We start from the raw sequence: 16,367 nt of genomic DNA on the forward strand, positions 1-16,367 counted from the left end.
CATTCCCTTGTGTTCATCTTGTGCTTATCTGCCCTTTTCTGTTCTTTTCGTGGGATTATGGGATATTTTACATTCCTTTCTGCTCTTTTCTTGTGATTATCTGTTTGCGATTATGTTTATATTTTTGTTTTATAGTTTCCTTTCTACTGTTTTTATACTATTTTCTACTCCGAGCACCGTGCATCCAACTCCCGGCGCTGGTGTTTCGCCTCCGTTTCTCTCTTCCGTAGATCTGTGTCTAACTCCCGACGCTGGCGTTTCGCTCTCGCTTCGTTGGTTCGGACAGACGAATTAGCCCTTCGGCGACGCTGGCGTTCAGGGACAAGCAAGCGCTGGCGTTTCAAACGTGCAGCTTGCATGCTCGGCTTATGTGTATCAAACGTGGGACCTGCGTGACGCCAATGCGAGGCACGAGGCGACGACTGGGTGGTCCCTTAAACTGCTCCGCCGTTAGAAGCAACAGAATGTGTTCAGAGCGCTCTATTCCGACTAGCTGAATGGGACGTCTCGCCAGGGCGCTCTACAGCGCTGGAAAGGACCTACCGAATGTGTACCACTAGACTCACTGCTAATCGGAGTAAGAGAAAGAGAAGGAGTGTCTCTGCGTGCGTCTGTGCTGTGTGGACGCCACGTGTGTGTGCATAGTGCCACCGAAAGTCGCGTGGGTTGAGAGTAAATGCCACGGAGCCTGAGAAGGACTTATTCTAATGCATTTGTTTACCCGTGAACAAAAGTACGAATGACCGCTAGATCAAGTTTGTGGGTGTACGAGGGACTTATGTCTCGTAGAGCCCGATTGATCCCAAGTAAAGGAGTTTGGACCCGAAGTTTGGTCGCATGAATAAATGAAAACAATTGTACTCGTAGCATTTCATTGTACTGCCCCTAATTAGCCGCACCACGAAATCTTCGCAGCACATATTTTAGGAAAATGTGCTTTGGACTTGCTTATATTTTCTTTATCATGGTACAGAGCGTCGCGTTCATGATCTACTTGCCGAGAATCTCTGAATATAGACAACCATTCTCTGTGTAACACCCGTGGGCAGGTTAGGCCTTTGAATATCTATTTTCTCGGGCATTAGTAGAGCGGAGAAGTACAGAAAAGAAAAATTCGCCCACGATTACGATATTCTCTAAGGCTAAATTACAAGCGTGGCTGTTTCGGCGTTTTGAATTTGCGATATACAAATGCCAGTGTCATCTCGGCTGCGGCGGCGCCCAGTATCTGCTCGGGCAGCTCACTGAGCAGCAGTGGCAGACAAAGCCTTTCTACTGGTTGCATTGTTCAGAAAAGAAGCGTGAACGCGAGAACGCGTGGCTCGCGCGTTCTATAGCGACGGCAGCGCTCTCTCGTTGCACTCTCTTCGTTCGCTTGGTTACAACGAACAAGGATGACGCAAGACTTACGAGCAGGTGTTTAAGAGCTGCGCCCTAAAATAAAATTTGCAATTTACACTAGGTGAGGAGCATTTGCTATGACAAACATCCTTATGCCACCTGAATGTATTTCTCCGGCACAAACCTCATATCGAATCTATTGCAAACGTGCGTGGATTGTGCGTGATTCAACTAACTATTAACTATTAATTGATATGTTGGGCTACTGGTTTTTCCTAGTAGTGGAGGGGACAGAAACACTAAAAAAATGTTCACATGTGCGCAGACGTCTCAATCCGGTGGACTCGATTCTTCCCGAATGAATGAATATTTTCTACGAACGAAAAGTTTCACTTTTTTCTGACATTTAAAGTGTGCAAGAGGGAGGGCATAAGGGAAAAAAAAAAGCCTGTGAAAGGAGCTTGACTTGACTTTCAACTTTTCGAATACCAGCCCAGCAACTAAAGTCAAGCGATTCTTTTTCGGAATAAGTTTTTTTTTTATTCGACCCAAAACCGTGTTGTCTCGCGTTATGGGCGCGCGCCTTGCGAACACGTAGTCCTGTTGAGCTGTCGAACAACTGACTAGGAATACCGCGTGGTCCTCGCGCTCTCCTACCACACTTTCGTCGGGTAAAAGCTTCCAGCCAGCAGACCCTGATTGATGACCTGCCGGCTTCGTGGTTTAGGCTGTCCACTGCGGCCTCCGCGAGCCACCCATCTCTTATTTCCTTGACTTCCCTTTCCATCTAGCTTTCATATCCTCGTTGTCCCCGTATTTCTTTTTTTTCATGCTGGCATCAGAGCGCGCAACTTGAGGAGAACGTCGCGACTGCGGTGGCACTGTGACTGCAAGCGCTGCAATTTAGGGATCGTGTACACGCATCCGTTCGCGAGCCGCTACGCGAATGTTTATCAGTCAGTGCACGCCTGGGTGGGCTGCGGTTGCAGAAACGGCGCTCTGCCGCCTTCGGAGGTTGCGTGCAGCGGAATGCCCAGTCGCGTTTAACCCAAACGCGAGAGTAAACGAATTCGAACGCCAGTGTCACGGTTAATGAAAGTCCCGGCACCGGATTTTCGTTCTTAGACGACCTGAAAATATACGGCACAGATGGCCACGTGGCATGAACTTATATCAGTAGGACACGGGGAACGCGCGACTATAGATCACCTCGTTCGTTATTTGAAGAGCACATACTGTAGCGAAAGGATAGCGAAGTAGAATCGGCTATGGTGCATACGACATGGATGCGCCTGCAAGCATAGCTATTCCTGCCTAGCTTGCTGTGTCCACGATGACGGCGTCTCGTTTCAACACGCTCTCGCGCCTGAGCATTAGTATACGTCCCACTTTTGGCCTTATAGTCTGGTGTTACATAAGTAGAATAAGCACCTTGACCAGCCATTCGATCACTGACGTCATGCACGGACCCTGGGTCAAACGTTTTGGTTGTCTGCTGCAATGAAGAATAAGCGAGTTGTCGAGAGGGGGGGGGGGATGCTAACGCAGTGCTTACGTCTGCCGTCACGTGAATATAGCGCATTTTCTCCGTAAGTGCCGATATCAAGTCCCATATGGCCAAGATAATTGCGAGTGCCGGAGCAGCGAAATGCACTAAGCCTGTGAACCCATGTGAACCCACCATGGTTTTCGCATCTGGGGCACGCCCGGAAGAAAAAAAAGGGGGGGCGAGCGCTTACGTATGATTGCGTTTTGTCGGCTAGCGTTGCTAACGAAGATGAACACGGACTAGATTATTCATTTCACTCAATCCGTACATAACGACTAACAGAGGTTTGAAATGGAATACTCAACATCATCGAGCTTTACTTCAAATAAGAAATCATCAATGCTTGAAACTTTAACCTGATAATGACATCACTACTCATTTAAACTTAGTAACTAATATGTTTAGAACGCACAATACCGAATAGATCAAGCTAGAAACCGCTCATTTGTGGGATCTTTTTTTCGTTTGCTAAAAACGAAAACCTATATCGGAATCAAATGATTCTAAACCGCAATTAAGAGTACACGCACCTTACTTCCACGGCCTGTCGAAATCACTACAAATTTTTTAACGGATGCAAAGTTCTGCCGTTGGATTTCTTTGTGTCAACCTCTAAAAAAACGAATATATATTTTTCATAGCACTGATGCGCAAACGTAACTGCAAGATAGAATGGAGTCCATATTAAACATTCTTATCAGCTTTACAATAGACATGGAGTTGTCCCATGAATGTATAGTATACAACTGTAAGCACTGCGAGTGCACCGACAACGTAGATCAACAAATAGTGGTAAGAAAACAGATTAGTACCACACTAACGAAATGCTTATTTAAGTAATTTAACTTCAGACAAAAATCCGTCAAATCTTCACCCTTCAATAAAACGATTGTGATTGACCAAGTCACTACGCTATGGCAATTTCTTTGCTTTGTTTGTTTTGTTTCAGATTTGAATATACCCTAGTGAGCCTCCAGTACAGTAGAACGGAATGAATGAATGAATGAATGAATGAATGAATGAATGAATGAATGAATGAATGAATGAATGAATGAATGAATGACAAACTCATGAAGACACACAGGGTTTTCTCGCATTTCATGTACAGAATACTTATGTCTTCATTTCGGAGTACCATACACACCAATCTGTGAACCAGGCCCGTAGCCAGGAATTTTTTTCAGGGGGGGGGGGAGGCACTTGCTCGAAACCTTGACTATTTGAAAAAAAACACCTATTTTCAGTATTTATTTTTGGTAAAAACACCTACTTTACTAAAACTTCGGAGGGGACCCGGGCCCCTAGACCCCCCCCCCCCTGGCTACGGGCCTGCTGTGAACAGGTTTGGAGATAAGTATGAACTTTGGCGTGAACTTACAAAGCAACTTAAAATAAAATCGTGCATTATATTCGTCTCTCATATAAGCGCTGACTGCAGCTGCACATTCGCGCACGCTTAAACACAATGCGTGAAGGTTAACGTTGCTTTTGCTCGCGGATGTCTTGATCTCGTTGTTGCCAGCACCCCCCCCCCTCTTCTGCCCCATGCTGTACACCCTCGTGATCGATAATCCGAAAAAAAAGAAAAAGAAACGCACGAATTCATCTCTAGTAAATGAGCGATGAATGCATTTTACTTGCTTTAAAAAAACACGCCAAAGATGACGGAATCTCGAATGCAAAACATTACACATGTGGAATTCCTGTTCACATGATGCGTGATGGCAGGCGCGTTTGGACCCAGATTGACGAGCGCCACGCGCAAATGCGAGTAACGAGCCTTACACGCTATTACAGGTTGGAGATTCTACAGCGCACTTGCACTCTACCTAAGGCGGCATTCTCCTGCGATGACTTTTGTCGTTACTTTCGCTAGATTTCAAGAGATTAGCGCCGTACGCGTCTACGACCGACATGTTTCTGGCCTGCTGTATTATCGCAGTTGGCGCAGTGTCACGCCAGTGCCGCCAGTATACGCCAGGACCGTCCATTGATAGTCAAAGGAAATCTTAACAAGAGTATTTCAGAAGGCGACAGCCCGGAAAAAACCACCTCTGAACTCTCGCCATGCGGGCAATCCTCCTTGAGGAGCTATTCCGGAAAGCGTGCTTCTCCACTACAAGGGTCTGCGTGCGGAGAAGTCTGCTTTACGATGTCTTTTCATTTTACCGGCGTTCGCATGTTCAGTCTCCACTTATTTGCAAACGGCAAACGCTTGCCGTATCAACACTAAGAGCCGCTACAACACATCAACCATCAAAAATACGCAACAGACTAGGAGTAACAGCATACACTTTTAAAAAATCATTTTTGGAAAAAGCTTGGTACTCAATTAAAGAAAAACAAACACTCAGTCGATTTCATCGGCAAGACTTCTCTTGCGTGCTAGCTTCAAGCGAATCAAATGCTTTCAGCCGTAACGTGAAGCACCCACCAATCATTGAATGCCGATAGTGATTCATCATTGTATTGTGCGGCAGCGACGTGATAAATACGCCACGCTCCCTTGTGTGCAGATAGCAAGCGACTACACTGTTCATGGCTATCGCCCATGGCATTCAAATTGTATCTCACGGGGCGATAAACCCAGAACAGTTCTGTTACAGATCTGTTAGTTTCATACCGAGAGGAGTTAGGGATAAGGTATCGGAGCCCAAATAGAGTTCGGTTGTAAATAGGAGTCGGTACCGCGGGAATACAATTTTGCTGAAGCCCCTCGAATGAATTCCCGCGTGGGCGTATAATATATGATATATAGGACGAAACTATCAAGTTGTGGTAGTGATCATAATAAATAAAAAGTAAATCCTTGAGTATGACGTGTCGAAACCATGACCTTATACTGAACATGCCTGGATTATTCTTACTACCTGGAAGTTCGTTAACGCGCACCGTATGTGAGCGCTCTTGCATTTTGGGGTCTCTCGCTACGGCGTCCCTTACTGCGCAATTTCTGAGAGTTGATACCCACAGTGGGCTTTTTTTTCTTTTTACATTACGTTCATTCATGTTTCTTTCTTTCTTTTCCTTTTTTTTTTGTCGCAATGCAGGCGCTTCTTTTTGGGCGTGGTACTGAACGCCTCCCTAGTGGCCGTGGGCGTTATCTCTATGGGCGTGCTGACAGCCACCTACAAGCTGCCACCCACCGTTCTCTTCGCGCAGGCTGACATCAAGTGAGTGCAGCTACGTTGCAGGCGATGTTGCCTACACGCGAGGCGCAGACTCCCGGAGAAGCGCAGGCCTGAGGTTTGGAATGGGCTATATTCGGGAGCATCTGTAGCAAGGCGCTTGAGGGCCACCACAGCGGCTGAGCGTGGCGCGACGCAAACGTGAACCAACCACTCTAGAGTTTTCCCGTTGTAAAAACGTGAAGCACTTCGCACGCAGTTTATGATGACGCTTGGCGAAAGGAGGACAGCGCTACATTTTTCTTTTTTTTTCTTTTTTGCCTTTTCCATGTTTTACGGATGTATCTTTCAAAATTCCAAGCAGGCAAAAGTATTCTCATTCTGAGCTGTGAAATACGCCCAAAAATGTTTGTTTCTTCTGTACGTAACGTTGCCAAGAGATGTAAAGGAAAGCGCACTCCAAAAGAAAAGAAAAAGAGAGAAAAATTAAGCTATGCCTTACCACAAATTTTGTGGATCGTATTTGTTCTCTGAAGGCCTGCCCTGTGACACGACACAGGCCTTGAAATAAAACTAATGCTCAAGAATCCTGAGCCAGATTCATAGCGTCCTTCCCGGGAAAGTGTGCCACGCAGCCAGTAGTCGGTAATGAGTGCTAGGCAGTCAGGATCCGCAATAGAATAAGAACATCTATGAGGCTTTGAAGCCATGCGAAGAAGCAGAGATTGGAGATGCAAGAGAAAAGGGACGAGAACTGCTCATTTCATGACTACGCAATTTTTCTGTATATCTTGCGGATTGAATTAATCAGGCGAGTACGTTGCCTTTGAAGAACCTTCTCACGCTTATTTCAAAGCGCGCCACTTAATTTGTTTGCGCACCCAATGACATCATCCTTGAGCATACAGAAAAAACTATGATTCTCATAATGACCTGTTTAGGCAGTGTAATATCGTTATTCTGGGTGAAACGACAATTCTTTCGTTTGCATTGATGCTGCTTCTAAGCTTGTAATGATGAGCTCGTAATAATTTTTCTTTACGCGAGGAAAGAGTCAATTAAAGGGCTTGCGACTTTCAAAAATACAAATTTCTGTTTTCGTTCTCGAAATAAGCCACACCCAGCATATGCCTAGCTCCCCTATGCCTGTCAGTTCTGGAAATACTATTTTGCTTCTTTTTCTTATCTTGCAGACAAGAGAATTCACAGTTACGTTTTATGCCTTTTAGAAATTGGCTAACTTATTATGTATTGAATCAAGCAGTCAATCTTCTGTATAATATTTTTTTTCGGAGACCTCATACTCTGTATTTTTCCATAAGGTGCCCATCCTCAACGAGTCACCTAGCGACAATTATGCGCGTCTTCACGTAGAAGGCTGTCGAGTCTTTTTCTAATCTTTTTTTCTTCTAACCGACAGCTCGCGACTCATGATGGAAGACATCATGTACCAAAAGCCCTGGGCTCACTTGGGCCCCTTCTGCATCGGCATCGGTCTCGCCTGCATCGTCACGAGAAAGCCCGTTGTCACGCTCAACCCGGTGAGACATCATCCTTTTCTCCATTGTCCATCGTGTACCAGTATATTTCTATTGATATACCTTGAACCAGAGCGGCGTACCTTACGAGACCCTCCTTATGCTTTCATCCTGCCGTTGTCACCATAGCTACTTAGGCGAGTTAATGCAAATTCCTGTGTTTTTAGCTTCAGCCCGCTTGGGCTGATGTCATGGCTCATTTATTCCCTTTACTCACGTACCCGTTGCAGTGGCACGTCTTTTCTTACATACTCCTCAAGCCCGAAGGGGCGACAGCCTTAAGTGCTTTCATGCTCATGCGTCGCGTTCTATGCGTAACACACGCACATGCAATTCTCTCACATTGCCTGTTATGTTCAATCTCTTTAGGTGATTTGCTCCTTAGTAACCAAGCAGACTCCCTGGGTTACCTTCGCTCTGTTAAATCATATCGTATATTTTCGCTATATCACCGCTTTCGTGGTGAAGTGTTGCCCGCATGTTGACGCCGACGTCGTCTATATGCGAACCATAAGATGTTCCTTACCAGTTTGTAAGTATAAGAACAAGCGCATCAGACGGCACAGCCATGTTTCGACACACTTTGCGTGTACGTGTGCACCGAAGTAAGCCTGATTCTTCAGCGCTTCGTTTCTTTCTGAGCTGTTCACAGGGCAAATTATGCGCCGAAAATAGCGTCATTTGACTCGCAGCTACAAATAGATAAAAAGTCGAGCGCGAGAATAAGCGCACGTACAATATCTTCGTCGTTGTGGGCCAACACATCTTCGCAGCAGTTGTCAGACAAAGATGTATGGTTGATGAGCGCTGAAAGACGAAGTAGAACCAGAAATCACAGCGCGACCGCTGATTTTCCGGTTCTACGTCTTCCTCTTTCAGCGCTGGACTGGACTGGACTGGAAAAAAAACTATTTATGCCTTGCAGGATGCGCTTAGTGCGTAACGGGCGCCTCAACCCTGTAAATATTCCAACCAGCCCAACATTCCATTCTACTGCAGATAAAGATGAGCCTTGAAGGAACTTGCAAGACCTCCTGCCCTTACTAGAAAGAAACGATCAGTTAGACAAATTGAATACGCAGTTTATTTTATTTAGTGTGTTCATGTTTCCTGTACACCGAAAAGGGCTTGATACTTCCACCGCCAAGCTCGCGAAGCGCACTCGAGGCTAAGGGTTTCATCGCGCGGTCTTGGTATAAAACCAACATAGACACAGCGTTTCACGAATATCGGTAATGTGCGCTTCCCTTGGTAAAGATATAAACTGGACGCAATCGTGAACCTGACAGCAACCCTCGACAAAGCACCGCAAGGAAACCGTGTCGTATCAGTGATCATCGCCTGCTCTGATCATTGCCGCTGTTGGGTGAATTTTCGATGGCACCTATAGAACTGGTTACCTCGCATACACACAAAGTGCCTGAATAAGACGTGAACGTAAATTAGATTCTAAGACGAAGCGCGGGACTGATGCACCGACGACGCGTTTTCGAGCGCCGCAGCAGTCCGTCTCGCATTCGTCATGCAGCACCGCATAATGCTAGACGCGAATACAACGGGATTTTGAGGCATACCCGCGGTCGTCAAGTTTCTCAGCCCTGGTTAAGGAGCGCGAGCCGCAACCCCCTTGTCGTCGCAGATCCTGCGAGCGTTGGGCTGGGTCTGCTCTTTCCTCTGCGCCGTGGCGGTGGTGTTCGGTGCGTACCGATGGAACTGCGGCGACGGCGTGGACACCGCGCAGGCCGCGCTCTACGCAGCCGTGCACCGCTCCGTGTGGGCCTTCGCCGTGGCGTGGGTCGCCTTCGCCTGCGTCACCGGAAAAGCATGTGAGCTCAGTGCCTGACTCTCCTACCCCCTTTTTTTCCTATTCACAGCACACGATGCGCGATAGAAACAAATAGTAGCGCACACCCCAAAAGAGTTTCCTGTGAAAATCACTTGATAAAAATCTGGCGCTGTAGTTTCCACGGGTGTAGGGTGCCTCGATGCGAGCGTTCCTTCGTAAGTAGTGGTGACACGTCCGGAAGCGCCGCCATATTGCGTCGGAGTACGTAGAAACGCGCTAAATTGGCAGCAACACGCAACACGACAGCACAACGCGCGCACACGTGTGTCCGCATCCACCGATCCGGCACAATACGGCGGCGGCGCGGTCAATGGGTGTCACCACCCTCACGACGGGAGGCGGCGGTGGCATCGAGGCATCCTACACGGGTGTGCATGAATACTTGTTGTTCTTCTTCGTTTTGTTTACCTATATGACAACAGAAAGTGCCCTTCCATAGAAGACATAAGTATGGCAGAGTGAAATTATTTGCATAAATGTTCGGCTTCATGAATACTGCGGATTCGAAATCGTCCATTTTCAGAGACTTGAGGTTATTAGCGGAGAAATTTGCAATGCTTATTTAGGTTCTCACCTATTTGTTGTCTTCGTGCTGTTAGAAAAAATAAGGACTACTCAGTTATTTAGAGTGACCGGACGAAAATATCCGAAACAACATGCCTGAAGGTCAGACAAATCTAAGTAACTCCATCATTATCATGCGAGAGAGCTGGTCAGTCAGTGCGCCAACGGTGCGCCTATAAGTTTTAGTCAGAAACTCTACGTTTATGCGGAGACCGGACGTGCCCTGACATACACAAGTGATTTTAACGCGCGCCGCGTCAGCTCAGCAAGGCGCAAGGACGTTCGGTATTAGCCTCGAAAACCGAATATTCCGGTTGGTCTCGGTGTGCTATAGGACATTAATAAGGCATTTGAGTTCGCTCCCTCTTACACGTGCGCCAACTGCTAGTGCGCATAAGAGCCTATAGACATGACCGTGCAATATTAACCCATCTTAAGCTTGATTTAGAAGACGGGGAACAGATTATTGATTTATTCCAGCAACACAGAGCATGACGCAGCTCAGTACCCGTCCAATCACACTGCACATAAGCAGGCAGTAGGGGAGCTATACGCGACGTTATTCGCTGCACGGAAGCCGCGTTATGTTCGCCTTCACACTGATTCGGCGAGCCGTCCAGTCGTGCGAATACAGCTTTACGGGTTAACCACGCGCAGGAACTACTTACGCTCCAGTGCGTATATCTAAGGTGTCGCGCGCAAGGATAATTAGGCGTGCAGTCTGAAGGCCAGTGAGAGATCGCTGCTCCCGCAAGCTAGCGAGTGCTTGCTTGTCCTTAGACATATTTACTGTTTTACGGATTACGGGGTTACTGGATTGGGGGACGGCAGATGATGCTGATCTTTACTGTATTCCCACTTTTGAAATGGGGGACGACGACGACAAATAGTCACCTATTCTGCTTGTTCAGAGTAGAATGCACCTAATGCGTCTAGGATTTTTGGCTACCTTTTCCAAAGCAGCGTTATATACCAGCATAGCAAGTATTCTTGACATTTTCTGAGGCTTTGTGGAACTACAGTGCGCTTGAAGGAGTGTTCGCGTCACGATACTGCCCTTGTCGAAGGAAAATTTTTAATGAAATTGCGTTACGACCTCGTAGCTACCAACGGTTTACAACAGCGGTTACGTAGAATGTGACGGGCCACTACAAAACTAATTTTCTGTACGATGTTCACGGTTAAACTCGGCGACACAAGATTTTCGCTGCCAGCGTTGTCGCTGCCATACGCCTTTGCAGTAACCGGTAATACATTTATGTACTAGCGATTACGGCAATACATTAAGTGCATTACCGCAAATGGTAATACATTTAATCATGTCTCACCAGGAGCCGTGCAACGCAGAAGCTGAGTGGTTTCTGAAAGGGCGTGAAAGCGCTTGCAGGCACAGTGGTAACTAACCGAAATGTTACGAGGAGATTACGGGCCAAACAACGAAACGTTCCTTTCCTCAGTAAGGAAGCCTTCATTTTGGTGAGGCCGCCTTATGTCACTCTGAAAGCTTCCTCACTAAGGAGCCCTCGGTGAAGGCTTCCTTGGCGCTTGCTCAGCTTAAGGTTGCTTTGGGGCTACCTTCGTGCTTCCTTAGGTCCGCTCCTGGCCCTGAACGAGCGCTTCATCTCACAGCTAGCCCACGTGATGAGCTAGCGCACGTGATGCTTGTTTCCGAGGCAACTCTCCCACCCCACCTCTGCGGGGAGACACGAGCGTGCGTGCACGGTGAAGCGCGTTTAGACTGACAGCGTTTAAAGAGGCGGGCGTTTCAGTGTTGCTAGAACGCACCACGTTTTGCGCTCGACTACGGTGGCTTTTCACATTTAGTAATCGCAGTTAGAAGAAAGCGTACACGCGTCTCTATATTAACACTTCAATTTGGAAGTGGTGTGGTGACCCAACTTTTTTTTACAGAATATACGCTGGTGAGCAAAGCTTACATTCGATAATCTCGAACGCAGGAGCGCGTCAACCATTCCTCCCGCGAGGACGGCTGAAGGGAGCTTTCAGAGTACGCTTGCTTCCTCCGTCGGTACTTGGCTGTAAGGAGGCCTCACGTAAGGTGAGGACGCGGTCGAAGGAAAGGAACGTTTCGTTGTTTGGCCCTACACCTGCGAATATAGGGTCGAAGTATTTAAGCGAGACGTGCAAGTGTAGTCGCACAGCGGATATTTGAGAACCAGCAATCAGAAGTTGGCGCAGCTGATCCAACATTTCGGAACGTGCCTGGAAAGGAACATTGCAGATATGTGTTCTAGACAATTTCGAAGAGAGAACAGATATCATTAGTCACTTTGTTGATTGCAGTTATTATTATTTATTACTCATGTGTCACTTTTTATCATGTGTAACCGAGAGAACTGGAGTAGTTAAGATGTATGCTCTCAAGCGTACACTCTTAATCAGGTCCGGGTTAAATGCTGGCTATATCCAGGAAACCAGGCGAAAAATGTCCGGTTTCCTGGCGATATCGTAGCACTTTAAGCGGGACCTGATTAACAGTGTAGTCTCTCTCAAAGAACCTACCTAACAGAACAGAACTGAACGTGTGAGCTGTTCAATGAACCTCGGCCGAAATGTTTTCATTGTCACTGCTTTGTACGTAACCGAATAAAAATTTCTCTATTGTGAAATTAGTTTGCTTTTTTTATATTTTTGTATTAATGCGCCACCACAGAAAGATACAAAAAACAAATAAAACACACGCCTTCTAATATCAAAGCACTTTCTGCGGCGTTGTTCGCGTTACTTGCTCGAAAGTATTACGCATGAGTTTCCTTAGCTTGCATTCCAGCCACTGCGAAGTGATCTAGTACAACTGCTTGCTTTGCACATGGACTAATGAAGCTGACTGCGACTGCGGTGCAATCCACTCACCCCTCTTTCCCACATTGACTGTCACTGAAAATGCATACAAGTATAAGATTAGAGTGTTTACATATGGTTAGAGTGTTTATACGTATGTCAAAATGTGTTGCATATTTTTGTTTCGCTTCGTTTAAGGTACGTCGCTTTTTTTAGAGGAATCGCACGAAGCACGTGGAATGGTTTGTTTGCTAGGCTTGCCTTGGTGGATTACTTGATGAGGCGGGCATCGCTTGAGCGAAAACTCTCGATATTCAAGTAGTTAATCAAAATAACTTCTAAATAAATGTTAAATATTTCACTTTTTGGCACATAATACAATTGCGAAATTGAAGCCTAAGGGTGAACAAGTCGCATCTTCTTAACGTAAAACCTAATGGTAGCACTGCTCTCGAGATTTGTTAGTTCTTATTGTGTACTGCAATATAAATTGCCATTACAGCTAAGTTTCCCGAAAGCCTAGCTTTTCGGGAGCACCTAAATAAAACACTAGTGCAGTTTTTAACGCGATAGCGTTAAAGAGCTCGTATCGCAGAAATTCCGCCGTCGGTGTCGGCGTCGGCGGAATTCTTGTCCATCATCTTGTCCGTGACCGAAAAATCGAAAAAGCTGCAAATAAAATAAATAATAAAAATGTTGGGTCCGAGTGAGAATCGAACCCAGGCCGTCTGCGTGGCAAGCAGGTGCTCTACCACACAGCCACACCTCTGCTTGGAGCTGCACTGAAAGTAACTTTCATGCTTCCCAATAATACGCGTCCTGTATACAGGTGTCACAGTACGAGATGTAATATCGCAGTAATATTGTGTGGTACAAGCGTACATTGTCATTGGGCGTCACACCATGCCAATATCCATTCTAAGAAGACAGGGCGTGCAAACACGGACACAAGAAAGAAGTCAGGACACCACAAACGCCGACTAACAACTGAAGAGACGCACAACGGCTGAAGAGAAAGAAGGCACGAAAACTTATCTGCGCATGCCCATGCAACAGGCGAACCTATCAATCCGGCACGCGTGGTGGTCTACGTGGAAGATAACTGTTAAGGCATTTGATTTCACCTTTATGCAAGTTAATCGACGGTTGGCTCACGCATGCACTACCACTATTCTCGATATGCCATGCTTCAATCATCAGGCGCGTTTCTTCATTTCTTTGCCGGTACAACACTGCGCATTCATCAAATTTTGGCGTGCACTTACAATCTCGACAATGTAAAGACAGATTAGAAGGTGAGCCTCCTGTAAGCGATCTCTTATGTTCCAACAATCTCTGGTTGATGCATCGGCCCGTCTGTCCTACGTAGAAGCGGCCGCAGCTGAAAGGAATCTTATACACCACACTCGTACGGCAATCAGTGAATTTGTTGGTGTGTTTTACGAAACAAATATCGGTCCGCTTCTTGTCTTTTACTCCCTCATTCTTCCTCTGCACAGCGGCACAAATCTTACCTAGCTTATTGGCAGCCGTGAAAACAACATTAACGCCGTATCTAGTTCCTACTTTCTTTAGCCTGTGAGATACGCGATCAATGTACGGTATACCTACGACACGTTTCTTCCTATCGCTTTCTGCAACCATGCTTGGACTTAACACAATAGACTTCTTTAAACGTTCAGCGACCGTGGCCACTGCATCACGAGGATACCCTACATCTAAAAGACGTGTAACCTGAGCGTTAAAGCTATCACTCATTTTGTGCTCACACGACTTGGTGAGGGCTGACTTAAGGCAAGACATGGCGATGCCGTTTTTTACAACTTTCGAGTGCTTTGACGAAAAATTTAACAGCGGTTTCGAATACTCACCAACTAGCTCAGCTCTCTGTTATTCTAAAATGTCAATATCCTAACGACTTGGTGGTTTAAAGACAGCCACCCATTACAAAAGGCACACATATTACTGCGCGTATTGCCTTAAGTCCACGTAGTGGGTGCATCGCAACTACGAAAAAGTTTCTGGTTTAAAGCCTGCTACCCATTAAGTAAGGCGCAAACCTTAGTGCGCGCATTCTGTTAAACACTCGTAGTGTTCGAAGTGTGCACTAGGGGCAGGATATCGCTATCGCGTTCAACTCTTAAAGGCGAAGCTTAAGCGGCCTGTTTTATTTAGAATACAAGGTGTTTCAAGAAATGTGTCCGAAAATAGTCAAAAATAAGGGAAATTTGATATTTGGTCGCTGCCTTCATAATTACTTTTTCTGTAGCAAGGCGCACGTTAAGATAACTAGAGCCGACAAGTATATCTTTAATTACAGAAATTAGGACAATTAACGTTTCATTTAGAGGAGATATGCTGTCGGGTCGAATAGAATAGTTGAAGTCCTTGCTGCTAAGGGCCACTTTGTGATTTCCAAAAAGCGGCCTCTGATAATTTTTGAAGAGGGATGAAATCTGATCAAGTTCACCGGCAAAACAGCAAATGAAGCGCCGATGAGCGCAACTAGCAGACGACCAGAATGACGTCATTGTTTCCGACAACGAGTGCGGTGGTGTTAGTTGCTTTGTATTCGTCATGGTACGTGCGCTATGCGCGCTATAATCTCAAGCGCACCCCCCCCTCCCTCCCTCCCCCTCCCTTCACGAAGTGAAGTTGAGCGATGATCGACATAACGACGCTCGCTCATTCTGAACTTCTCCGACAGCATGGCAGTTACGCTCGTCCGCGTCTCGGCTTTGGTTTCGCCGGCGAAATTGGTCAGTTTTCATCACTCTGCGGAAATTACCAGCGGTCGCTTTTTAGAAATACCAAAGGGACAATGAACTCTGGGCAAAACGGGCGCCAACTCTCCCATTTGACCCAACCGCCTGCCTCCACTTAATAAAAAAAAATTTTTTTGAATCTAATTTATTTAACTACTGCCGTAATTGATGACTCCGGTCGTTTTAAGATGCCTGGCGAAACAGTAAAAAGGTAATTATGAAAGCAGCTAGCAATGTCTCATTTTCCCTATTTTTGAGGATTTCCGGACACATTCCTTGAAACTCCTTGTATATGGTAAACAAATCTATGGACAACTCTGCTGACTTAAGCTTCCTTCTAAGTAGAGAGCTTTCTATACTGCTCGGCTTAAACTTCGCAAGGGCAAGGCGTCATGTTAATACAAAAATGTGATAATAGAAACGCTAATTCGCAAATATAATTAATTTACTGCATGGATAATGTGGTTAAGAATTCCGAACAACCTATATTAGCAGAAGATTATGTTTTCTTAAAAAAAAAAAGAAAACAAGAACAGGTGACATATCATGTCTAGTCTTTCGATGGAGGCTAATTGCAAAGGTCTAACTATCCTGCTTCGTACTTACGAAGCTTCAATCAGCTCATACTTGCAGACGTCAAACACTGCTAATCCGGATAATCCGGATTTAATGAAGCAACTTTTATCTGCTCATCATGATGATAAGCAGATAAATGTTGCTTCAAGAAATCGAGATTTCCGTCTTATGAAGATCGTAACGAGAGGGTAATAGAAGTCCATGCGAACCCACCTGTTCGGGTAGCAACGATCACGGAGAGCTGCGTGTGGTATCAGC

The 16,367-nt window shown here is 46.0% G+C and overlaps 1 protein-coding gene across 1 annotated transcript in view; it reads left to right on the plus strand.

The window, feature by feature from the left end:
• The window catches only part of LOC119379583 (nose resistant to fluoxetine protein 6), a 274,495-nt gene that overhangs the window by 244,473 nt on the left and 13,655 nt on the right, over nucleotides 1-16,367 (plus strand). Inside the window, exons 11-13 of the mRNA XM_037648887.2 lie at nucleotides 5,941-6,063; nucleotides 7,439-7,559; nucleotides 9,196-9,382. Coding sequence (XP_037504815.1) covers nucleotides 5,941-6,063; nucleotides 7,439-7,559; nucleotides 9,196-9,382 — 431 coding nt within the window. The remainder of the gene's footprint in view (nucleotides 1-5,940; nucleotides 6,064-7,438; nucleotides 7,560-9,195; nucleotides 9,383-16,367) is intronic.

Source organism: Rhipicephalus sanguineus, chromosome 1, assembly GCF_013339695.2.
Source record: "Rhipicephalus sanguineus isolate Rsan-2018 chromosome 1, BIME_Rsan_1.4, whole genome shotgun sequence".
NCBI lineage: Eukaryota > Metazoa > Arthropoda > Arachnida > Ixodida > Ixodidae > Rhipicephalus > Rhipicephalus sanguineus.